Genomic DNA, 24,873 nt, shown 5'->3' on the forward strand with positions numbered 1-24,873 from the left:
GGTAATTCTCGAGAGCCTCTCGCTACGGAATAGACAAGGAGAAAAGCCTCCCGCGGTGTGGCGCAGCACCAGGTAAAAGGTCGATAATGCAGTCATAAGGACGGTGGGGAGGAAGCGAAGTGGCCCGGGAACGACTGAAAACCGCCCGCAGATCGTGATACAACTCCGGGACTCCGGTCAAATCACCAGGCTCCTCCTGAAACACAGAGACAGAGGAGACAGGAGGAATGGCAAATACTAAACACTTTACATGACACGACAGGTTCCATGATAAGATTGTGCCCTTGAGCCAGTTTATCTGGGGATTGTGCTGAACTAACCAGGGAAAACCTAAAACAATGGGGGAAAAAGGGGAATGAAAAATTAAAAAGGAAATCGTCTCACGGTGATTCCCAGAGACGTGAGGGAAAGGGGAATAGTCTTTCGGCAAACATTGGGAAGGCTCGTCGATGAAATTCCCTTCGGCCCCAGAGTCAATCATAGCACTGGTAGAAACAGTAGAACCCGACCAGTGCAGGTGAACCGGAATGGTAGTACAGGACTTAAGCGGAGGGGCCAGAGAAGTAGTGCTCACCAGTTTACCTCCTACAACCGGTTGGCTTTTAACTGACACGTTGAGACGAAATGCTTATCGGAGCCACAATAAAGACACAAACGGTTAATCATCCTCCGTTCTCGTTCCTTGGCAGAAATGCGTAAGCCCCCCAGCTGCATGGGTTCGGGGGCAGCATCGGCGACTGAGGCTGAGCGATCGAAGGATGATGACGAGGAACGGGGTGGAGAATAATGAGCAGCCTCGGAGTTCCTGACTCGCCGGCGCAGATCAAAGCGCATCTCTATGCGCATCTCTATGCGCAAGTGGTTGCTAAGGCGCAGAACTCAATAGAAAAATCGGCAACAGAGCTCCCTCCCTGGCGAAGAGATGAGAGTAAGCGAGAGGCCTCCAAGCCGTGCGCAGAGCGGTCAAATACGCGAATCATCTCCTCCTTGAACCGGGAAAACTGGGACATGAAGTCCGCCTCCGCCTCCCAGTTGGCCGCACCCCACTGACGAGCCCGTCCGGCGAGAAGTGAGATCACATAGGCGACTCGGGCACGGTCCCTAGCGTAGGTAGAGGGTTGAAGAGAAAAAATGACCTCACACTGTGTCAAAAACGAGCGGCATTGAGTGGGCTCACCCGAATAGCACGGTGGATAATTAATCCGGGGCTCTGGAGAATCGACCGGCCTGGGAGTGGAGGACGACTCGTGACGAAGGCGAAGAAACTGCGTGGAAAGTTCGGACATCTGCTCTGCCAGGGACTCTACGACACGTCTCGTGGCGGTCAGCTCCTCTTCATGCTTGCCCAGCAGAGCTCCCTGACGTTCCATCGCAATCTGGTAAGGATTCTCGTTCGCTGGGTCCATCATGGTCAGACTGTACTGTTATATGGATAGAGAAAACCCAAAAGCGAACCACAGTCAAATAGTCTTTAATGGGAAAACAAGGGAAACGCCCGCAGTGGCAGACAAAACAGAAATCCTCCCGCAGATAATAAAATGAAAGCAACCGGAACAGCGTCCGTAGATGGGGGGAGAAAGAACCACTGATCACTTAGTCCCTCGGGAGAAGACGCAGCGGGCGGTCAGCGGAACCCCGAAGCGGCAATGGTCAAAAACAGCCGTAGCACTGAGCAGACACGGAGAAAACAGGTTAGAGCATCAATAGCAATATCTCTAACACAACGATACACGGGAAGACAGGAGAGATAGGGCAGGGTAACTCCTTTCATCGGAGAAACACAAACAGTCTGACAAAGGGATAGAGAAAAGAGAGGAAAGAAGTAGCAAGCGTAATTACCGGGAAGAGAGTACAGGTGCGCGGAATCTGGCGGAAGGCAGGGGGAAACGAGAAACAGCTGGAGGAGAGTGTGAAGAGTGCGTGCGTTAAGTAGGTGTGCGTGTGTGCAAAATACCAAGTGTGATCAGGAGAGGGAAGCAAAGGATAGGAAGAAAGACAGGATCATAACAGACACTCCCTGCTAAACTCTGGCGCCGTAGACTCAAGTGAACGCGACCCAGAGTGAGTTAGGGTTGTCCGTCTCTGATGGGGAAAATGGTGATGCTTATGTAGTGCCGGGGACCTTCTGTGGTGCCATCACCCTCAGGCCAACTGTAACAACCAAGTGTCCGAGTGCAGGCCTCCTCGGTTCGGATAAGGGGTCTCCATCCCGTCATCCATAACCTCTCAAGTTACTGCTTCCGCTGCCTTGGCCCAGTCAATCCTTTTTTATATTTGTGGAAGAGCGCCAACATTGAATGGCCGGCTTTAATAAGTGCTTCTGACAAGGACCTCCTTCTCCGACCGCCAAGTGGTCCGAGTCAGTCAGACTATCTATGGCTCTCCCGGTGTTCGGAGAGCGGGCACTGTGAATCAATCTGTCAGGTCTCTCTGATTGTAAAAAGCGACGCAAGTTGATGTACACTATAACGAAGGGGTACAGACTTCAGTTGTCAGCATGCGCTCGCACACAGCAGCACTGTGCCACTGGTGTTTTACGGTCATGGTACCCCTATGGGGCGAGTATGTTGTGTATGCGGTGATGACAGATGCATCCTTAACAGGATGGGGAGCCTCACAGGAAGGTAGAGCAGTAAATGGTGTGTGGCTAAGCACACTTCGCTCTGCCCATATAATTACTTGGAGGTCCTCACTGTGTGGAAGGCTCTGGGACATTATTTGTTTTGGTATGAGGAGAATGAACTCCTCATAGCTCCACACTCTGGCTCACAAGCTGTTAGTATGGAACAGGTGGCTTTTTCTGTCATTACAAACCAAGACCTTATATTGAGGGGGAACCCACTCAATGGAGACTGGCGCATCCACCCACAGGCAGTGGGTCTTCTGTGGCAGAGATTCGACCAAGCAGCTGTCCTATGTTCTTCTCACTACGGGACAAGGATGCACTAGCCCACCCCCCATGGCCTCAAGTGCTGCTCTACTCAGGTAACTGGCATGTTATTTATTTCCCCACCTGACACCATATGCTCATATCTGTGTCCATTTTCAAGATTGTTTATGTATGCATGTTGCCACATGTCATTCATACATTCACTGTGATAGCTCACTGCCCATGTGGGTTGTTATATCGTGACGTGTTATGCACCACTTTTCTAGGTGACCGTCCTCTGGCTTTCAGAGCCTCGCTGTGAGTGTATTGTGCAAACAGGGAGCTGTCCATATCTCCCATAGGTGGATCTCGAACATGAAATGATGCCAGTAAGCAGTAAATTTTTAATAAGCAGCAGTAATAAGCAGCAGTAAATGTTTATAACAAAGGCTCGACAGAAACGTGGGCTTCCCTGGTGGTTGTTTAGGTACATTAAACCAGTGGTGTAGTCTACTTGATACACAGGTACACACAGTATACCCAGGATTTTCATATACCCACTTAAAAAAGCGCGAGGATACGTAACAACGTTGTTTTGTGTCAGAAACACTGAAGCACTGACATTTGGACTATTTTGCAACCAGGAGATATTTAACAAAAGGAGAAAGACAAGCATACACTATTTCATTGTAAGCCTGCTCCTGAAGCTACTGCTGCTACGGGGGACGCTGCAGCAGTGTCAAAGAAACTGAGCCAGATGAGGCTCATGCTCCCCCTCTATCGCCACAGTATCATACTAAGCTACACAATAAAAAACCCTTTTGGCCTCATGCTTTAATAAATTTCAACAATCAAAAACAACGCAAAACATAGGTATTTTGAATTTGTGATAGGATTCAAATCAAAAACATTTTCCCCCATTTTGTGTCCACACACTCAAACCAAGTTTATACCCTTGCAGTTATCCATTATTTAGTCAAAATTGTCAAGCATGACCCCTTACAGTGACAAAGTCGCTTTTAATGTGAATGAGGGGTAACGAGGAACGAAAGTAACAAAGCGATTTTCTCAGAGCCCTGACTACATTTCCATTTCAGGCTATGACAGCATATGTTCAACACAGAACCCTTGCTGGAACTGCCAAATATCACATGATTTCGTCATAATTTCCCACAGTAATAGGTCCAAAAAGCAGATTTCGAGCACAGAAAGTAAATTACTGAACAAGTTGCTTTTCTCTTTTCTACCCACAGTAATGATCAATCTACAGGTTATTTAGTACTGTAAGACATCCTGAAGTTTGCCTTTTCAGAGTCCCTCTTAGTATAAAAGTAAATCAGGTTTAACAGTCAGGAGTCAGAACGAAAGTTGTCATGACTCTGTGTCTGTGGTTCCGTTATCTGCCTGCGTGACTTTGTTTTGTTTCATGTTGAACACGTGGGGGATTGTTTGACAGTTTGCCGCGAGTTCGATGTCTGCGTCACCAGCACTGCCCTCGTCTCTCCCTCACTGGGTTTCCCTCACGTACCGCTGATCACCCTGACACCTGTAGCGTGTTACGCCAGCGCTTCCCGCTCGCGGGTTGCGCTGCGCAGCTGTTGCACTTTATGATTATGATAGGTTTCGTATTTCATTCCCTCTTGTACTCTTATTCATTGTCAGTCCGTTGTGTGTGTACGTTAGTTCTGCCGTAAGCTGACTTCTTGTCCAGTCGTGTCCTGTGCAGCTAGCATATTGCGCTTGCTTTTGCTTCCAGTAGTGTTATCTCCAAGTCTAGTTAGTTTCCTAGTTTAGTTTAGTTTTCTCCCTATTATTTTGTTGTCTTCCTCTGTCCTCTAGTTCCCCGCTGGTGCTCCAGTTATCCTCTGCAAATGCTCTTCACTAAGCTCTCCTTCCAGTTCCCGGGACCCTGCCTAGCCACACTGTCTGGGACCCCTGGTTGCAGACTCTGCCTACCACCAGACCCTGCTCCGCAGCCGCCGTCTAGGACCCGGATTCTCCGGGTGTGACACTCTCCAGTGCTGCAGACGCTGTCGCTTGAGGATCATCAGAGAGCTCTCCCTTCGGGATTATCAGCAGTCTCTCCCTTCGGGGTTGTGTTTGTATGCTCTCTCGTGTCCCCAGTGGGCAGTTTAATAAAGCCATCTCTTTCCACCGCACTTGGGCCTCACTCCGTTCTTTCAGCATGACAGAAAGTAATCCTTGTTACTTATGTCCCACTGCTAATGTTATTATTAAGCTGTATTATGCTAATTTAATTTAATTTTCATATAGTTCATACTGTTAATATTGTTGACATTGCAATTTAAATAATATTTCTAAACAATTCAACACTGTCGCGGTTTACAATTGAAACATTTGATAAAAAGTACATTTTAAATGAAAATGTAATTTAATGTTTTTTTTGCAAAGATAAAGGACAAAATATATTTGCAATTACATGTTAATGTCACCGTTCTGAGCTGTATATAAAAAATGCACAATGAAGGAGTAGAGTAATCCAAGACAGAGTTCTTTAATATAAATCCACAGTGAAAATCCTGCACTTTTAGATAACTACAGACCAGTATCTCTCCTCCTCTTCATTGCCAAAACTCTTCAGTGTGTTATATTTAACCAGCTCTCCTCCTTTCTCACACAGAACAACCTCCTGGACAGCAACCAGTTTGGTTTCAAGAATGACCATTCCACCGACACTGCGCTGCTATCTGTCATTGAAGCTCTGAGACTGAAAATAGCTCATCCTACTGGATTTATCTGCTGCCTTTGACACCATTAACCACATCCCCCTGTCGACCAACTAGGCTATGGGTGTTTCTGTAATGGTGCTACAATGGTTCAAGTCTTACCTCTGAGGTAGGTCATTTAGAGTATCCTGGAGCGGTGAGGTCCCTGAGTCAAACCATCTCAATGAATGGGTGCTTGAGGGCTCAGTGCTTGGGCCGTTGCTCTTTTCCGTATATCTCTAGCCAAGGCGGAATCCAAATCCTCGGTCCGGATTCTGCTAGAACTATCTGCAGGACACTGTCAAGCACCAGATACTGCTAGCAACCCTGTCATCTTTAGGAATCTCATGCCCCCTCTTGGATGAAAGTGCATCACCTCCAGCTGAACCCGGCCAAGACAGAACTACTCGTGTTTCCAGCACACCCCACAGTGCAACACGATCTCACCATCCAACTTGGCAATTCCACAATCCCTGCCTCCGAATCAGCAAGGAATCTCAGAGTCATATTTGAAGAACAGCTGTCCTTCAATGATCACATTGCAAAGAAAACGCGATCCTGCCGATATGCCTTATAAACATTCGAAAGGTTAGACCCTATCCCACTGAGCATGGTTGGACTACTGCAATGCTCTCCTTGCTGGTCTTCCTGCAAAGGCTATCAAACCAATCCAGCTGGTTCAAAACACAGCAGCACGCCTCGTCTACCAACAGCCCGAAAGGGCTCATGTGACACCCCTTTTCATCTCTCTCCACTGGCTATCGGTTGAAGCCCGTATCAGATTCAAGTCCCTGATGCTTGCCTACAGGACTATCGCTCATTCTCCTTCACAACTGGTGGAACATTCTTCCTAACTTGGTCCGGTCAACAACATCTCTCACAACCTTCAAAAAACTTCTTAAAACCCATCTCTTCTGTGAATACTTGACAGGCAAATGAAAAGAAAGTACACTACCCCTCTCTCTTTCTCCCAACGGGTATTGGTCTAGCTTTTGTTGGAACTAGTAACTTTGTATTAGCTCCTATCGTACTATTGCTCTTGTATGACATATCACTTATTGCTCCCTGAATTCTCTGTAAGTCACTTTGGATAAAAGTCTGCTAAATGACTAAATGTGTAAATGTAAATAGGCAGAAACTTTTCTTTCATGTCAAAATAAAGTGTTGATTGTTGATACACTGTTTTTGAAATGTTTTGATGACTTTGTATTCCTTTTTTTTAATAGAATCATGTCGTGATCATGTCAGACCCAGGTATTGTCATGCCATGCTCTCTCTCCGGTGTTGCATCATTTAGCCACGCCCCCTTGTTTCTCCGTCAGTTCCCCATAAGTGTTTAAGTCTTGTCACCTTCCCTGTTCTATCTTCTCTAGTAAGTGCTTCCCTTCATACTGTCTAAGTGCCCTTTTGTTCCTTGTTGGTTCATTGTATGTATTCTCCAGTGTAGAATACCCGTTCGTGTCTCCTGAGAGATTCTGTGCTAAGAGTATAAATACAGTCATGATCAGGTGATCAGGTGGCGTTTGTATTACATTCAACGCGCAGTCAGGCATGGATTTTTTAAATAAACTGGGAAAAAAAGAAATAAACAGGAAAATAACAGGTTTTGCCTGTAAAGTTATATTACCTCCTCCCCATGTTTCTTATAAATCTTAAAACTTTTAAAACTTTTTCCCTAATTTTAAGTTTTTTCAAAAGATTTTAAAGATTTTTCAAAAGATATATATTTGAAATGTTATATTTTACGTGGAAAATCTTTTTCAAAATACAGAAAATTACTGTTTTTTTACAGTAAGAGCTGGTCCAACAAACCAGCATCCCATGCTGGGGAACAACAAACCAGTATCCGAAACTGGGGAACAGCAAACCAGTGCCTCGCGCTAGCACCAGCAAACCGGCATCCCATGCTGGGGAACAACAAACCAGTATCCGAAACTGGGGAACAGCAAACCAGTGCCTCGCGCTAGCACCAGCAAACCGGCATCCCATGCTGGTTCCAGCATGCAAAACATACCTTATTCTGGACCAGCAATGCTAAATTTTTAAGCATGGCAGTTAATAGAGAAAATTATTCTCCTTTCATCTTCTCGGTTTGATCTTTCTGTAGAGCTTGATAAAAGTCCTTATCATTCAGTTGTCTGTAAGCCTCCTCTATATACATATTTCTGCTGCATACGAAATCAGCACCACCTTTGTATGCTGGTTTGATCACCAGATCTGGATCAGCGCATCTTGCTGAAATGGAAACCATGTTTAGACAGAAAATGTTTAAGAAAAATAGAATGTTTTAAGTGTGGGCATTGTAATCACTATGAAAATGTAATTCAAACTAAAACATTTGTCACTGATGTTTGCACTAAGAAGTGTGTTGAAATGTTAAATTTAATAATTCATGAATTGCACACATGTAATTTATAGACTTCAGTGTCCTTGTGACTGCTTCTATGTGGGCCAAACAATGTGCAGACAGCAAGATAGATTATGGGATCACAAAAATGCAATTCGTACACAAAACTAAGATTAACTCGTGGCTGTACACTATGCATCTGTACTTGAATCTGAGCCATCTACCTTAAAAATTATTGGATTGGAAACAGTGACTGGATCTACTAGAAAGGGTGATAGATAACAAAGACTTCTGAAAAGCGAAGCTTATTGGATTTATTTGTTAGTAGCAACCAGCTTTTCTGGGTTGAACGAAGAATGAGATTTATCTTCATTTAATGTTAATATTTGGTATGGTCTATTTTTTGATGATACCCTTTCCCTTCCACCCACAACTCCTTGTTGTTTTGGTTTTTCACATCTGAGAATGATCCTGTATATGACACACTCTGAGGAAGGCTTATAGGCCGAAATGCATCAGTGTGCACAAGTTTAGTTGTTTTTCCTGTGTTTCTATGATTTAGCCATGACGTGAATAAAGGCTTATTTGTATCTTTAGTAGTGCCTTGGATTCCTTTTTGAACTAACCTTATAATTCTGAGACCTGACCTTGTGGGATTACTGTACAAGGTCCTCCAAGCAAGTAGTGCTCCATGATCTTTCTGATTTGACTAACAGAGAATTCATTTGAGTGAATCTTTTGCAATGATACGTTGAAAGCTTAATCCCGATTTAAAGGGATAGTTCACCCAAAAACTCAAATTTTGTCATCATTTACTCACCCTCAGGTTGTTTCAACCCTGTATAAATGTCTTTGTTCTGTTGAACACAAAGAAAGATTTTTGGAAGAATGTTAGCAGTTTTCAGCTCAGGGACATCGTCCACTACCATAGTAGAAACAAATACTGTATTTTTTGTTTTGTTGATCACAGAATGAGATATTTTGATGAATTTAGGAAAACAAACTGTTCTGGGGCACTTTTGACAGACATAACATTTGCCCTTATATGGTAGTCAACAGAGTTACCAAAATGTAATAAATTATATATTACTAGTTAAGGTCATTTAAAAGTAATTCGTTATATTACAATATTCCTGTCTTTGAATTGTAATGTGTTACACGACTTTTGCGGTACTTACAACAACCTATAAACAGACTTTCAAAGCCACACGATTTAATATTTACACATTTATTCCTAATCTTATCCCTAATAAAACATGGAAAATGCCTCCATTGTTATCTCTTGTCTCGTCACACTGATAATTGGCTAGTACCTTACATGGATCACGTAAGTGACGTATTTTCCATTTAAAACAGCCTTTTGTAGTTTGCATCAGTGGATAATATCGCTCAACATTTCTATTGTAACAAAAAAGTTAAATGTTGAATGTTTAGCCACTAACGTTGTGCGATTGATTGGTCACGACAACGCCTATAACTCCCGCCTTACTACATGTGATTGGCCAATGGCCACCTAATTTTCACATTGAGGTCCACTGCCAGACCACTGAGGAAAAATGTTTGCACCACCAAAATACAGATAGACTTTTAGGAATTTATTTCACAAGTTGTATTACACACCACAGAAAAAATGGCAGGTGAAAATTAATGTGTGGTGTGAGAGTGTGAGAGTGTGAGAAACAGTCAATTGCGTGAGTCTCATGGCGAATGTGTGAGAGTTGGCAGACCGGTTTAATGTGTGTAAACAAGCTTTTCCTTTTATGCATGCAAAATATTTTATGTAATTATACAGCTCTAGATTTGATCCATCAGTTTTCTCTATACTGTTTAAGACAAGAAACTAATGTGATTTAGTTGACTGATGACATCAGCTAAGGGGCGAGGCATAGGCCTTACTTACGAAGGCCATTCCTTTAATGGAATCGATACCAACCTTTGGAACGGACTCTTGATTCTCAACGTCTTGGAATGGTGGAATAAATTCGTTTTCAAATCGATTCTCAGCCCTAGGCTTAAACCGTAAGCCTGTCTACAATGCCTAACAACAATGCAGGAATTAATACTTTAGCATTCGAGTGTCAATGTCTGTATCAGGTAATATCCCCGGACTACCACAATATAAAAAAAATAATTAAACAGACTATTTGCAAAAATAATACTAGTTTGACAATACCTATGCAGACATTACGTATAAAGGCAAACAATGTGCATCAATGCGTTGTTGACTCCCAATAATATTTTAATCACAGATTAGTTTTTTTTCTGGGAATGGAACGTGTTGGTAAATTATAAAAAAAACAATATCAGGGGGAAAATATGTTATTGTAACTCGCGTAACTGAGATTTTAAGTGATATAATACACGAATGGTATTGGTAATGCGTTATATTAAAGCATTACAGCAAAACATTTCACATAACTGTAATGCCGTTACTTTTGTAATGCATTACTCCCAACACTGGTAGTCAATGATGTCGAAGAACTGCAACAAAGCAGTTTTTAAATTACTTGAGGGTGAGTAGCCTATCTGATGACAGAATTGTTATTTTTGGGTGAACTATCCCTTTAACGGCATGTGAAGGACGGGAAGGGGTTTCACTCAGTTATATAATCTGGTGGTTTTCCTCTAGTCATAGAACCACGGTGTCTGTGCTACAAAGGACATCTAGTTTAATTCTAGGTTGAGGACCCTCCGAGACGCATCCTTCAACCTGAGAAACAACTACTGTAACACGTCTCTGACCTCAAGAAATTTATCATTAAACAAACCGGAAGTACTTTTATTTTGTGTACGTGTATGCAAATACGTATTGTCCGGAAGTTTATAAACTGCATGTCCTTAGCAACTGTAATCGTCAAATGTTAGTCGTGTCAGAACAGAAATAGTTAGTTTTGCAAGTACATATTTCAAATATAACAGTTTAATAGTGACGAACGTTACAAATGTAGGGTTATCAAAGGCGGGTCGTCCTACGAACCTTGTCATCACAACGATTATAGTTTTTCCGAACACGACAGCTCGAGAAACGTCACAGTCGCTGTCATGCCTCCCGCTGAAGCCGCACCGAAAAAGAAACACGTCCGCTTTGCCAGAATGGAAGAGGAAAATGACAACGACGAGCAGGAGGAAGACGCTCTTTTTGATAACAGGAAAGACGCTAGAAAAGGATTGAAAAGCGCACTGAAGGGTGGCAAAGGCGCACTAAAGCTTTGTTCCGAAAAGGTTGATATAATTCGACCAGGACGGAGTCGGAGCAACACTGGGGCATGTTGGCGATGGCTGGTCAGCTTGGCGCTCTGCGCATCGTTTCTTGGGCTGGTGGGTCCACATGTTAAGTTTACTTTGTTAGTGAATGATAGAAAGGTCAGATCAACAAACATTGGATCTGGTGTGGTATGATCCCATGTCCTGTTAATGCAAGTAGCCATTTCAAGGCACAGTATAGCAGATGTATCAAAACAAAGATAATAATCGAAATTAAAACCCGTATCACATTAGGCGTCATAACACAGCAAAGGCGACTCAGAACCCGATTCTGAAGCGGCATAAAACCATGAAATTGTGTATTTACACAGACCGTTAATGCGGCATTAATGCATTTTCACAGGGATTCATTAGGCGAAATAATACTGAACATAACCACAAAAGCGCAGTTTAACAATATGCTAATAAATCAACGTTTGACTTGAACAATATAAACGCTAAATAAATACTGACACTAATAATAACAATGCAAATTTTAGGACAAAACCAATATAAAAATGTAATTAATTTCCTAGAAAGAACGAACACTAATAGAAATTTGTTGACGCAAAAGTTGTTTCGAAACGTCGCTGTCGATCAGGTCAATAGAGCAAGTCACTAGTAGACCCTCGTGTTTGTGAAATATTGTCCTCAATGAATTAGAGTCCTGCATAGCTACACAAAAAGTTAAAGGGACAGTTCACTCTGTCGTGCTGTACATTCAAAGATGGAGTGACACGCTAAAAATCTTGCCAAGTATGTGATTTGCACGATTAAAGAAATGTAATACAGTTTATGTAAAGTATTTTTGAATGATTTTCTCATTCATTACCGTCTCAAGCAAAGACAAGAGGCATGAGCAAAAGCGTTTTAGTGTGAGCTCTGTCAGAGCGTTTCATTGGTTGAATGAACTAAACGGACAGACAATTGAGCCAAATTGAGACACTATAAACTGATATGTCGTTCATGGTCTAATATTCTCTGTGTGGCAACAATGCATATCCAGTAGTTACTGAACATATCTGAAAAATAAAGGTAACGACCTGGTTTAACTTAATTCTTAGGTAAAGTAAATTAAGTCAAAACAGTTAAATCTTTGGAATATTTAATTACACAAATTAAATGAGTTAAACCGGATAAATTTAAGTAGACTAAATATAATGTAGATTTCGTCGACTAAAACGGACTAAAACTAAAATGATGGGGATCATGATAAAGAATTTATTGAAAATGTGCCGCATTCCATTTTGCAAGGACCCTCTCTTTTCTTGTAGTATAAATACACAGTGCACACCTTTCCTTTCAGTGGTTCAGCAGTGATATTTCTTTACATTTACACTTCAGTTAAATTCAGAGTTTTTTATTTTCAATGTTGTTTTAAAGGTTAATGAGTAATCGTATAAATAATCGTGATTATGATTTGTGTCAACTAAAACTAAACTGCATTTTAGTCAAAAGACTATGACTAAAACTAAATCAAATTTTGCCGTCAAAATTGACACTGATCTTAATTCGAATTTCAGCTAAGCCTTAAAATGTTTACATTATTTATTAAGTTGTATATGCAACAAAAAAAGTTACTGAAATTGTTGTTTGAATTTCAGTTCCATTTTTAAAAAATTGTCCAAAATCCCGTGATGTGTATCGTATCGCGAACCCAACATCAAGATATATACCGAATCATGAGCTGAGTGTATAGTTACATCCCTACAGCGTTATTTGATGTGTTGAATTTAAACTGAAAAATGCAAAGAGAGTGAGACATGTTAAATGGCCCCTCCCCCTTTTAAAATAAGCAACAGTTTTTAGGCAGCAGGTACAGGGCTTGGGTACTATGCTGCAGTCGTGATTTCAAGTCATAAAATAACTGGGAGATTTTTTACGAAAAATACGAAAACTACATGTATCGTTAATGGGAATTAAAAAAAAGTTGCATACACAGCTCATACATTTACACAGAAATATAAAGTATTCTGTTAACCTTGTAGCCATTTGAAATGTACAGGTAGATGTGTTTCTTCAAACAAAATGTACAAACTTAATGTAAATATGTTTGTCCTTTAAAAGCGATACGGAGAATGAGACTATGATAATTCTCATCATGATACTATCAGTCATGGACACTTCAGATTTCCAATCATTTTTATTATAGATCAATAAAAACATTTTTGTCATTTCAAAACATCAAGTTGAACATCCAATTATATTTTCTGAATATTTCAGTTTTACTCTGCTTAGATTACAACAAATTATGCACTGAAATGGGGATGCGTTACGGTAATGATTTAAAAAAAAAAAGTAATTAGGTACAAAATTATTTTTATGTTAAAACTATGCGTTGTTGAAGGTATAGAACAGTTACGTTCATGCTGTTTCTTTGTTTGTAATTAAAATCTTAACTGCTGTGATGTTTCAGTGGTTTTGTTAGAGGTTCTAAATGTTTACCATATTACAGTCATGGACAAAAATATTGCCATCCTTGGTGAATATACAAAAATTAAACATATATCTGCCTTGGATCTCATTTTGATCTTTTAAAAGGTCCACAAAATTCCAACATTTCATTAAACTAATTGGAAATGTTTGGAATATCAGATTTTTCTCCAATTGGCCATAATTATTGGCACATTTGTATTCAATACTTTCTAAAAAACCTCCATTTGTAAGACAACAGGTCTGAATCTTTTCTTTTAACGTCTAAATGAGGTCTGAGAATACATGGAATACATGTAATCTTGGGCTATTCCTCCATACAGACTTTTTCCAGATCCTTTAAATGCTAGTGCTTTTCCTCTTCGGTTCACCCATTTTCTATAGGTTTAGATCAGAGATCTGGGTATGGCAAGAACTTGATTTTGTGTTCTGTGACACATTTCTGTGTTGATTGCCCTGCTGGAAGATCTAACTACCATCCATTATAATATTTCTGGAAGAGCAAGCAAGGTTTAGATTTTTTTATCTGTTGGTATTTACTAAAATCCATCATGCCATGTATCTGAATAAGGTTTCCAGGTCCTCTTGTATAAAAGTAGGTCCGCAACAATAAAGATACAGCGATATATTTAAATGTGGACATGGGGCACTTTTTTAAGTCTGTGTGGACCATCTTGTGTTATTGTTGCAAAAGCAACCTTTCCCTGGCTTCATATAGAACCCAGTCCTGGTCGAAGTTGTAGAATATTTGATTCTTCTTAATAACTGTAGTCAATGTGTATTAGAGAAAAACATTTATTTCATAATGTAACCCCCCCACACACACTTTCAATTGTGTTACTTCAATGAGACTTTTGTGAAATTTTTAAATAAAAGATCAAAATGAGAAACAATGCTGATTTATTTTCACAGCCTTATTTGCTCATATTTACCAAGGGTGCCAATATTTTTGTCCATTACTTTTATGATGCTATTTTAGAGGCATGTGAATAGCATACTCTTACTATCATAAATGTCCACGTGTTAGCAGTGGTCTTGTGCACAGGTGTCATGCTATTTAAAAAGAGTCAGATGACATATTGGTGTTTCACCAGTAGTACTATTCATCAAACATGACTGTTTGACCCACACATCTCTTTAATATAACACTTAATAGCTTTTTAAAGGAAGGTTTACCCCAAAAGAAAATTCTCTCTTTATTTACTCACCTTTATGCCATTCCAGGTGTATACGATTAAGTTTCTTCTTCTGAACACAGACTAATAGCCTTGGATGAGCTCAAGTTTTTGAACTTAAAAACACACTTTGCTTATAAAAGTAATGCATTCTTCTCCAGTGGGTTAATAAACATGATCGTTTAAAGTAAAACGATGGATTTGTGCGAGAGAGATGCTCCATTTACTCAGGGATTGTATTTTTTATTAGTATTAGTTTTGACCATGGGCAGAATAAGTACAGGGTTATATTTAACAAGATGATTGTAATAAAATAATTGACTTGTTTCTGGTATTTATAGGGAATGGCAATCTCTGTATTGGGTCCTACATTTGAAGACCTGGCTCTTAATGTCAACAAGAACATTGGCAATTTGTCCTACATCTTTGTGGGTCGTTCATCTGGATACATTGGAGGTTCCTTGTTAGGGGGGATCCTGTTTGACTGTGTGAATCCCCATCTCTTGCTTGGTAAGAGGGAAATCTGAATGCTAAATAAAAAAGTCAATTGGTGAAATCTCTCTTTGAAATGTAAATAAATTGTGTCCTTTTACTTGATAAAGAAATGAAAGTTGTAATTCTTTGTGCATGACTGAATTATCTCTGCAGGCTTCTCCTTGTTGATCACAGCATTTGGGATGTCTGGGACGCCATTCTGTAAAAAGGCTTGGCTGCTTACCGCTTTGATGTCAAGCGTGGGGGTGTCAATGGGAGTCCTAGATACAGGTATTTACACATTTAATCAACATACAGTAAACCTCATGTATAAAACATTTTTGTGTAACTGCTGTGGTCTCTGCTTGTTAACAGGTGGTAATGTTCTCATACTGAACACTTGGGGAGAGCAGGCTGGGCCTCATTTGCAGGCTCTGCACTTCAGCTTTGCTGCAGGAGCATTTGTCTCTCCAATTATTGCCAAGCTGCTGTTTGGCCACAGTTCTGACAATGGCACCATTTTCATGCCTCTGATGTCTGGCCATGCATCTAAGGCTATTGGTGCCATTTTGCCGTTCTCAAATTCAAAAACTATCACTCTAACGTCCATGTGGGCCTATATAGTGATCGGTGCTTTTACTTTATTGGTGTCAATAATCTTTTTCATTCTGTACTTCTGTAGCCCCTCCGCCTCAAATGGGGCAAAGACATACACGGGAAAGCAGTCATTCTCAAAACACCACATTACTCTTATATTCCTGCTCTCCGTGTTCTTTTTCTTCTACGTTGGTAGTGAGGTGGCATACGGCTCTTTTATATTCACATACGCCAAGGACTACGCTGGTATGGATCAAACACATGCAGCAGGGCTCAATTCGCTCTTCTGGGGAACATTCGCAGCTGGCCGAGGTCTGGCCATCTTCTTTGCGACTTGTCTTAGCCCGGGCACCTTGATCTTGCTTAGTCTAGTGGGCACCACAGTTTCCTCACTGCTGCTGCTCCTTTTTAGCCTAAATAAACCTGTGCTGTGGACCTGCACTGCTCTGTATGGTGTCTCTATGTCTACCACCTTTCCCAGTGGGATTTCATGGGTGGAGCAATACACAACAGTGACAGGTCGCTCAGCTGCAGTGTTCGTGGTGGGTGCAGCACTCGGTGAGATGGTGCTGCCATCCCTGTTGGGCTTTCTGCTGGGGCATGTGCAGAATCAGCCCTTGCTGATGTACCTGGCACTTGGCACATCCACCTTCACCTCAATTCTTTTCCCCGTCATGTACAAACTGGCATCACCAGGAGGGGATACTGCCTTACGGAAAGTGCCAGGCAAACATGCCGATGACAGCGAGTACCGTCAAGCACTGTTGGACAATGTGGAGGAAGAGGAGGAACAGGAGAATGACGGTGAAGCTGACCAATGGAATGATGCAGACTTTGAGGTAATAGAGATGGATGAGGCCAACATGGTGAGCTCTCCTTCTAAAGCCTTATTGCCACCGGATGTTGCAGCCAATGCTCTTGCTGTCCAGTCAGTTGCTGCTTCCTCAGTCCCACCACCAACAGACCTCCCAGCCATTGCCCCGGTGTCGAACACCCTCACCTTTTCAACAGACTCTCCCAGACGCAAACAGTTATTGTCCCTTAACAGGGAGAAGAAAGACTGAAAACTGACATTTGAACATGTAATAATTTCTGTGTTGCTTAGGTACGCCAATATAAGCCAAATCAAGCCTTTTACTTCCAACCAATGTTTTTGATTGGCGGTTGGAGGATTCTCAAAAAGTTGAATTACGGTAACATATAATCAACTGATTAAATCAGCTAGTTTTTCAGAATGTTAGGACATGCGTATGCAAGTACTGTTACAAGATTTCTATATCTGTCTTGTTGGACTGTGTTGCTGAATTGAAAATATTTTGCAGAATTGTAATCAGCACAATACACCTATCTTGGAAGGCAGATTGTGATTCTTTGTATGTAAAAAAAGTATATTTTGATTCTTGGGTCATTGTTGGCATCCTCATGTATGTTGACTGAAAAAATCTATTGTCCCTGTGATAATCTGTTTGCCGATGACCAAAAATATAATTTTTGTTTCTGTTAATGTCAAAATCTTGACCTGTAATCATTAACATAAAGCAAGTGACGAATAGCATTATGTTATTATCTGTGAGAATTTTGTTAAACGCTTGCTTTCTGTATTTGCAGTCTGTTTGCCTTGCCCACCGTAAAATATTATTGGTCAAACACCCTACTCCACATAAATGTATAGAAAATACCTATGATTGAGTTTGATATTTGCTTTGTGTGGGCTAGAAGTATCAATACACAGTTTCAATCTTATTTTGCACTTTAATGTAGAAATTGTTTTTTGTCAAATTGCTGTGTAAAGAAGTGCTATAATCTATTGTGGTTTTTATTTGTTAGTCCTTCCTTTCTAAAATGTTCTATTAAATTATTTGAATTGCTCTTACCCTCATGTTCACCCTGTATTACACAATATTCAATAGTTAATAAACAATTCATAATTTTTTTTGTGAAGTCAAAGTAGGCAGGCTTCAGTATTCCTGACCCCAACCACAGTTCTTGAGCATTTATTGAGTATGTTGATTTTTATTATATCAATTTTAAAACTCCAACCACAAATGTTCTTTAAAAACAAAGCACCTCAGGTTTTTACAAGATTACAAATTCATACTGTTCAGTTAAAAAAACGAAAGTGACATAAAATGTTTGTTTTAGAATAGAGAAAGCATTAGAAAATGCATGTTAACAGGAAAGAAAATATGCACACAGACAATATATACTCTTGCCATAAATTATTCAACATATTGCAGAAGTCCAAGAAGTTAAGGCTGATACTTATGTATACTTAGACTTGACTCTGTGGAGAATGGACAGAAATAATACTTTTCCAGAACATGTGCGTCAAGCAGGACTTGCTTAGAAAACTGTCCATTTTGTTTTTTAACTTTTCATGTGTTTCTTCAGTGCTGACAGATAGTATTTTGGATCTTAACTATACAAGGCATATTTACAAAAAACTGATCTGATATAAAAAAAAAAACGTATCACCGGAGTACAACTGCTCCACAAAAGAAAACAAAAAAAAAACATTGCAGTCAAAACTGAGTATCTTTGATTTACAAATTGCTACAGCGCATGTGAGGTTCAGTTTGAGAGAATACATATGACAATATAAAGACTGAATACTCAAATGACAGCAAAAATCAAGGACAACAGAGCAAATTCAAACACTACATCAAAACCATCTTCGCCTCATTTCTATATTTAAGGCCTCTTCAGTCCCACTGTGCTGCAATTCAACACAGTACAACAGGAAAAGATGGAGACACCAAAATCCACAAAGGGAAAGCACCTTCACAAACGATGATAGACAAAGCTGTGCTGAGCTTTTGACTGTTTAGCACCGGAGTAAAAAAAAACAGGGAGTAAAGGTCTGAAAATCAAAACTGCTCCAGAAGTTGGCGAAGATATGGCCCTCGAGAAAGGTGTCGATTAACTCGGGACAGTTTGTAAAGAACAGGGCAGTCCAATGAGATGCATGGCATCTGACGCTCTGCACTACCACTGCAGCTTCTACATATCTGCAAAACAATCAAAACACAAGAGAATTTGAATATGAAAGAGGACATGTCTATTAAACTGCTGGTATTTCTGAAATGTAAAGCATATAATATGTGAATTACACAGAATATATTTATCGTTCATATTTTATGACTGGAAAGCAGCCTGTCTGCATTGTGCATTTCAGCGGTTACTGGCCATTGTTACATTACTGGGGAGATTTCTTCAGTAACAAAGTACAGATGTTACTCAACCAGAATATTCCTAACACCGTCGCCCGTTCCCTATGCTGTATTTCTTTAATGTGTGTTTGCTCTTGTGTAGCACTGAGTGGCAGTCTATTTATAGAACTAAACTCGGTGCAAGTTGACACGTCAAGTTCATTGTCTCAACTGCACCTCACTCAGCCGACGAATTAAGAGTTGAGCGATTCAGGTGTAAAAAGACAAGCACTGTCTACAATATAAAAGTTAAATGAATTTAAATCCACAGACACAAGTAATCATATTTAATACTAGTCATATAAACACTTAAATCTATTTTAACAACAAAGATAGATATCAAAATCAAATGTGATCCGTGTATGGTTTGCACAAATAGCAAATATTTTAGTGTAAAGAGCTTATAGTTAAATTAAAAACTGAGCCCAGCCAAATCTGTCTTAGATTACGATGTTCAATTGCAAAGAAAAACTATATTAAAGCAGGTTATGCAGGCATTGGCTTTAAACGCACTGTTGCATTTCAAAATGTTTACGGTTTTGCTATTCTTGGTGACAGTTTAATATTATTATACAATTGAATACGGAACTTCATTGCGTTTGCGCTGGGTGGTGGAAAGGAGATTCTCTCATCAGTGTATTCAGTGATGTTTGCTTTGACAAATGTTTCAGTGGGTACAGCAGCCCTGTGGCTGACAACAGCCTTAAATAAACTGACAGGTATTCTATTCACTCTTGTCCTTGACTACGGGATGCATTTTATTGTGGTCAAAGAACTTTTTGATTTGCAGTGGTGGTCATTCTGGTTGACTATCTACTGTATAAAAGAAAATGAAAACAATTATTGTAGTTAAAATGACCACTAGGTGACACTGTTTCTTATCACAAATAAAAACAATATTTTATCAGCCAAATAAACAGGATAATGTAAAATCCCTGTCTGTCATTGGAGGAACCTGATATAAGGATTCACGTTATCCCACTTACTACCCATTCCTCAGTCATATATTCCAGACTTGATCAATTGTTTTCACAATTTATCTTCCCACTTTAATGCCGCAATATATATAATAGTTTTATTTTCTGTCTTCAATACGGACTGTATATTTTAAATGTAATTTTAAAGAATTTGCGTCCACCATCTCAATGACTCAATTTCTCCAGTCAGTAAAAGATCAATAACATTGCACAGGTGGCCACGAACCTTTAAGAGCTGGTCTTGTTGGCTCTCCCACAGCCTCAAGTCCTGGTGCAGGGTAACAGCGACAAACTGTGGTTCAGCACGGCAACGCTCACACACTCCCAGCTGCGTGAGCTCGTCACAAACGGGGCAATGCAGCGTAGTGAAATACTGAGAGATGGTACCTTTCCTTGTGCTCTCCTCACCCCCTGCAATCACCCCAGAGCTCCATACCTTCTGTACCTACACAGAGAAATACCATCACAAACAGACACTGGACCACACTGGAAATATAATTTTAAATCGATGAAGTCAGTGGGTACAGCTGTCTGCTGTAAGCCACTGCCCAAATAACCAAAATGTCATGATCCCCATTGCGTAACACCTCTGCGAAGATTCGACTGCGAGAACGAATCAGGCTCCTCCATTCGAAGCATCGTATCTAAAGTGTTTATAGTCGAATTTGCTCTGACCAATATGGTGGCGCCGTTTATGTATGATCTAGCGGACAATGACGCGTCTTGGTATAACAAATGTTATTTGCAGATAACACACAACTATATCTTCCGTAGAAGACAATGGTTATGAGCAGAGGTGGAAAGTAACAAATGACATTTACTCGCGTTACTGTATTGAGTAGGTTTTTGTGTACTTGTACTTTTTTTAAAGTAGCTTTTAAAATCTGTAATTTTACTTGTACTTAAGTATGATTTGTGAGATGTATTGTACTTTGTTATATTTAAAATCACATCCGTTACGGAGTAAAAAAGTAATGAAAACAACGCGACCGGAAATTAATCCAGTTCATAATGGGTGCGAGTTTGAGTTTGCGCCAATACAAGATGACGGAGAAGTTAGACTTCGGTATAGTGCACCTGTCCTAAGGTGAAACCCTGTCAAACTCTAACTGCTAAAGACAATGAAGTAAAGCCCTGGCCATATTTAAGCAACCATTTTAACATCAAGACAGGATTATGGACGCTGTGCAAACTAGGGTTTTGTATAAAAAAAGAAGTTTGAACTGTGTAGTAAAAGTCAAAATGACATGGTGCACAATGCTACATATTTTATGTGTTTAATCCCGTTTCGTAGACGCACTAATGTGTCTGCACTCCGCATCAAATTTACGCAGTGTGAATGGAACCGAACTGTACAACTTTTTCTTTAATGACATATTTAACCGTGCATCAATTGTCTCTCTCTTCTGTAAGCGCAGGGCAAGAAAGTCATATGAAAATGTGCTTGCTGTTTCATTCATTTTGAAAAGACTTGCAGCCCTGCCGTAAAAATGACCGTGTTGCCAGATCATATTTAGAGCCCCAAATAAACCCACATAGACACATTTAATAAGGCAAAAAAACACTGCATGCAACTGTTTACTTTACTAACTATATAATGTATCTGCAGCTACATAAGAAAAGACTTTCAATCGGTCAATCATCACATTTACTCACATTCCTTACAAACGTGGAACCATTTATATGTTGTTTCACTGCTGAAACTTAGCAGTATGTCATTATTAAGAAAATAAGGCTTACAATCTTTATTAAGGCTTCATTTTATTGATTTAAGAATTGTTTCGTTAATATTTCTGCTATATTAATCTGTGATATCTCTGGAAAACAAGGCAGTGCAGTGCATTTGTTGCAGTGCACTTGTAACCCATTTTAATATATAAAATTAGGCACTGTGACTATTGTTGGAGTAGCACAAAACAGGAGAGGTCCCCTTCCCGCTTTTTAAAAGGTAATTTTTACTTTGAGTACATTTTAAACAAGCTACTTTTTACTTGAGTAGATTTTTTGACTGGTAAGTTTACTTTTAGTCAAGTACTATATCATTAAAGTACTACTACTTGTATTTGAGTATAATATGTTTGTACATTTTTCCACCTCTGGTTACGAGCTAAATTAACTTATGATTTTTTAAAGATATAGCCTACATTGATCACATTTTAAAGGGAATAATCCAAAATTCACATCTAACCCAGGCCAACGTAATAAACGTTTTATAGAAAATTACAGCAGCCACCACCAGATTTCATATCAAGAGTAGCTAGTATAATACAGTACTATTCCGTTCTTAAACTATAACAATACGACCACAAAAAATAGGAAATACAATTGAAAACCACTAGCTTGTGAGTTTCAGACATTGCATTGTTTAAGATTTCATAAACGAACCCTTGGCAGCTCCTGGTACCAGCTGAACACATCCACCCCAATCAAGTTGAAGATTCGTGCGAGTGGTGGTAAGATCTGCTTTGTGATGTAGTAGGTGGCGTTGAGACGTAGGCTGGGGTCCTGCAGAACTTCCAGTGGACGTCGAACCAGCTGTATGAGAGGGACTCCTGGCCTCCCATACACAATAACGTATGGAACACGCTCACCCACACGCGGCTCTAAACGCCGATCGTACGCCATCATACGCCTGACAGACGAAAAGAGAGATGGCGACAGACATAACATTTTTTATTGCACAGTTACCTTTGTGGGTGCTTTGTATTTAGCAATGTTGCAAGTATTTTTCACCCCCTTTTCTTTATTTTAAGCTGCATATGGACACAGAGCAACCAGGCAGCTGAATCTGTACCGCGCACCACCCAACCATGCCTTAATCTAATTTCTGCATCTGTTAATGGGTGTGTTGCTAGGCAACCGCCTCCAGGTACACTACAGACGACCATAGCAGATATGCAGACGATAAACAACATAACGTGAAAAGCACAAGCATTTTTTTTTTAAAACAAGGAAGAAAACTCAAATCTATCTCTGCTGAACAGATTTTCAATTTCTGATACCTTTGCTAGAGCTTAAATAAAACATGCTTGTGGTATAAATGTTTTGTGAAATGAAAGTCTCATCCGTCTTTTTATAAAAAAAATTGAGAACATCGATTAAAGGCCCATTCGGTCTACACTAAATCTATATAACATTTTAAAAAATCATTCTAAAACAAAAGAAGATATTTTGTGTTGGTAGCCGAACAGCAGCAGAACCCATTGACTTGGATTGGTTTTGTGTCCACACAATAGAAGGTTACCGCCGTTGTTCGGTTACAAACATTCGTCAAAATATCCTCATTTGTGTTCTTAGAAAGAAAGTAAGTCAAGCAGGTTTGAAATGACATGAGGGTTTGCAAATAATGAAAGAATTTTCAATTTTTATGAACTATGAGTTTAAAAGAACACACTTGGCCCATGCATTTCATTCAAAATTGCAGACTTACATACTTTTGCAGACAGAAACACAAACTTACCTGGTGAGTTCCAGAGCAGGGACACAGGCCCCTGGCCGGTACGATCCACTGCCGCGATACTCTTTGGCAAAGGTGAGGTCCTGCATGCTGGCTTTGGCTTCCAGCACTTTCAGACACTGCCGTTGCACGTACTGCTTGACCACGCTGATGTCCCGTGACTCAAACAGCTGCTTAAGAGATCGCTCCAGAATCTGACAACACAGAGGATTATTAAAGGACCAGTGTGTAGTTTTTTGGAGGACCTATTGGCAGAAGTGCAATATAACATACATAACCATGTCTTTAGTTAGTGTTAGTGACAACATCTTAATCCTCTCTCAGCCTCCGTACTGCTTTGAAAGGGAGGGGTGGAATGAGCGGTTAGTTGCAATTCGCAACCTCACCTCTAGATGCCACCAAAAACTTACACAGTATCTTTAAGTTTTGTGCTTACAGAAATTACTCAAGTAGTCAAACCTGTTCATTAGAAGGGGGCGTTCCAATAGTTTTGTCCATGTATTGTACAGACGCTTAAATATATTAATACAAGAATTTATACATTTTGATCCATGTACGTGTGTCATGGTGTGTGTGTGTTATTTCAGTAGACACACTTATCTTAACAATTTCTGTACGGATTGAAAACAAACATTACAAATGTTCATGGTAACAATTCATGTGCTTAAAGGCCCACTGAAATGCCTTGAAACGTGCAGCTTTATTCATGTGTTATTACTGAAAAATGCAAAGAGGTCTCTGATCTCTTCCATTTAGCCTTAACATACAACATACTGTGTAGACATGAAACGACCAGATACGTTTTGTTTTCTCAGCGGATTTGCCCTATGATAGGCACATACGATCCGTTCTGTGCTATCGGCTCTCTGAACCGGACCACACTCACATGCGACCACTCACGTGACATTAGCGTGAAATTAACACTATTGCTAATCTTGTTCATTGTAAATCTCCCATTAAGTGCACTTTGCGTCATTCAACATAAATTAATGTGCGAACAAATGGCTCACACCGTGTACTACACAAACGCGCCGGCGACACGCAATGAAAATATATTTTCCAAGTTAAAATATCGTCGCGGCTGAGAGCTCTGCCCACACAATGATCTCACTCGATGCAAGTTCTGCACCTTATGAATATTAATTGCCACACATGGATGATGACAGGCTATATACATTTGATTACATGCGTTTAGATTCTGAAATTATCATCCGGTGAGTCATCACTGAAGTCATGAGTAAAGGACGCATCTCTCTGCATGTGCACTCTTCAGCTGTGTTTTGTGATTGATTGTTCCGTCCCGCCCCCTTTTTCGCATTTGGTATGGACAAACAAATTGCTTATTGCAGAAATCTCATTGCATCGC

At 40.2% G+C, this 24,873-nt stretch overlaps 2 protein-coding genes across 2 annotated transcripts in view; one reads left to right on the top strand and one right to left on the bottom strand.

Moving 5' to 3' along the window:
- The first annotated feature begins 10,573 nt into the window (after positions 1-10,573).
- LOC306904426 (sodium-dependent glucose transporter 1-like) lies at positions 10,574-17,733 on the top strand. The gene is made up of 4 exons (XM_079474302.1): positions 10,574-11,260; positions 15,135-15,303; positions 15,442-15,558; positions 15,643-17,733. The coding sequence occupies exons 1-4, from the start codon at positions 10,985-10,987 to the stop codon at positions 16,926-16,928; spliced, it is 1,848 nt and encodes a 615-aa protein (XP_079330428.1). The 5' UTR covers positions 10,574-10,984; the 3' UTR covers positions 16,929-17,733.
- A 67-nt stretch (positions 17,734-17,800) lies between these two features.
- rev3l (REV3 like, DNA directed polymerase zeta catalytic subunit) overlaps positions 17,801-24,873 on the bottom strand; it is a 42,988-nt gene continuing 35,915 nt past the window's right edge. Inside the window, exons 29-32 of the mRNA XM_079474300.1 lie at positions 23,511-23,701; positions 22,436-22,682; positions 20,277-20,495; positions 17,801-18,872 (exon numbers count right to left, since the gene is read on the bottom strand). Of these exons, the coding sequence (XP_079330426.1) occupies positions 18,732-18,872; positions 20,277-20,495; positions 22,436-22,682; positions 23,511-23,701 (798 nt within the window). The 3' untranslated portion in view covers positions 17,801-18,731. The remainder of the gene's footprint in view (positions 18,873-20,276; positions 20,496-22,435; positions 22,683-23,510; positions 23,702-24,873) is intronic.

Source organism: Barbatula barbatula, assembly GCF_947034865.1.
Source record: "Barbatula barbatula genome assembly, chromosome: 15".
Classification (NCBI taxonomy): domain Eukaryota; kingdom Metazoa; phylum Chordata; class Actinopteri; order Cypriniformes; family Nemacheilidae; genus Barbatula; species Barbatula barbatula.

Bases quoted from the DNA above. Each gene is read 5' to 3' on its own strand.
- LOC306904426 (XM_079474302.1), top strand. From the start codon at position 10,985: ATGCCTCCCGCTGAAGCCGCACCGAAAAAGAAACACGTCCGCTTTGCC. The intron at 15,304-15,441 runs GTAAGAGGGAAA...TTATCTCTGCAG, and splicing joins GAATCCCCATCTCTTGCTTG to GCTTCTCCTTGTTGATCACA. The intron at 15,559-15,642 runs GTATTTACACAT...GCTTGTTAACAG, and splicing joins AATGGGAGTCCTAGATACAG to GTGGTAATGTTCTCATACTG.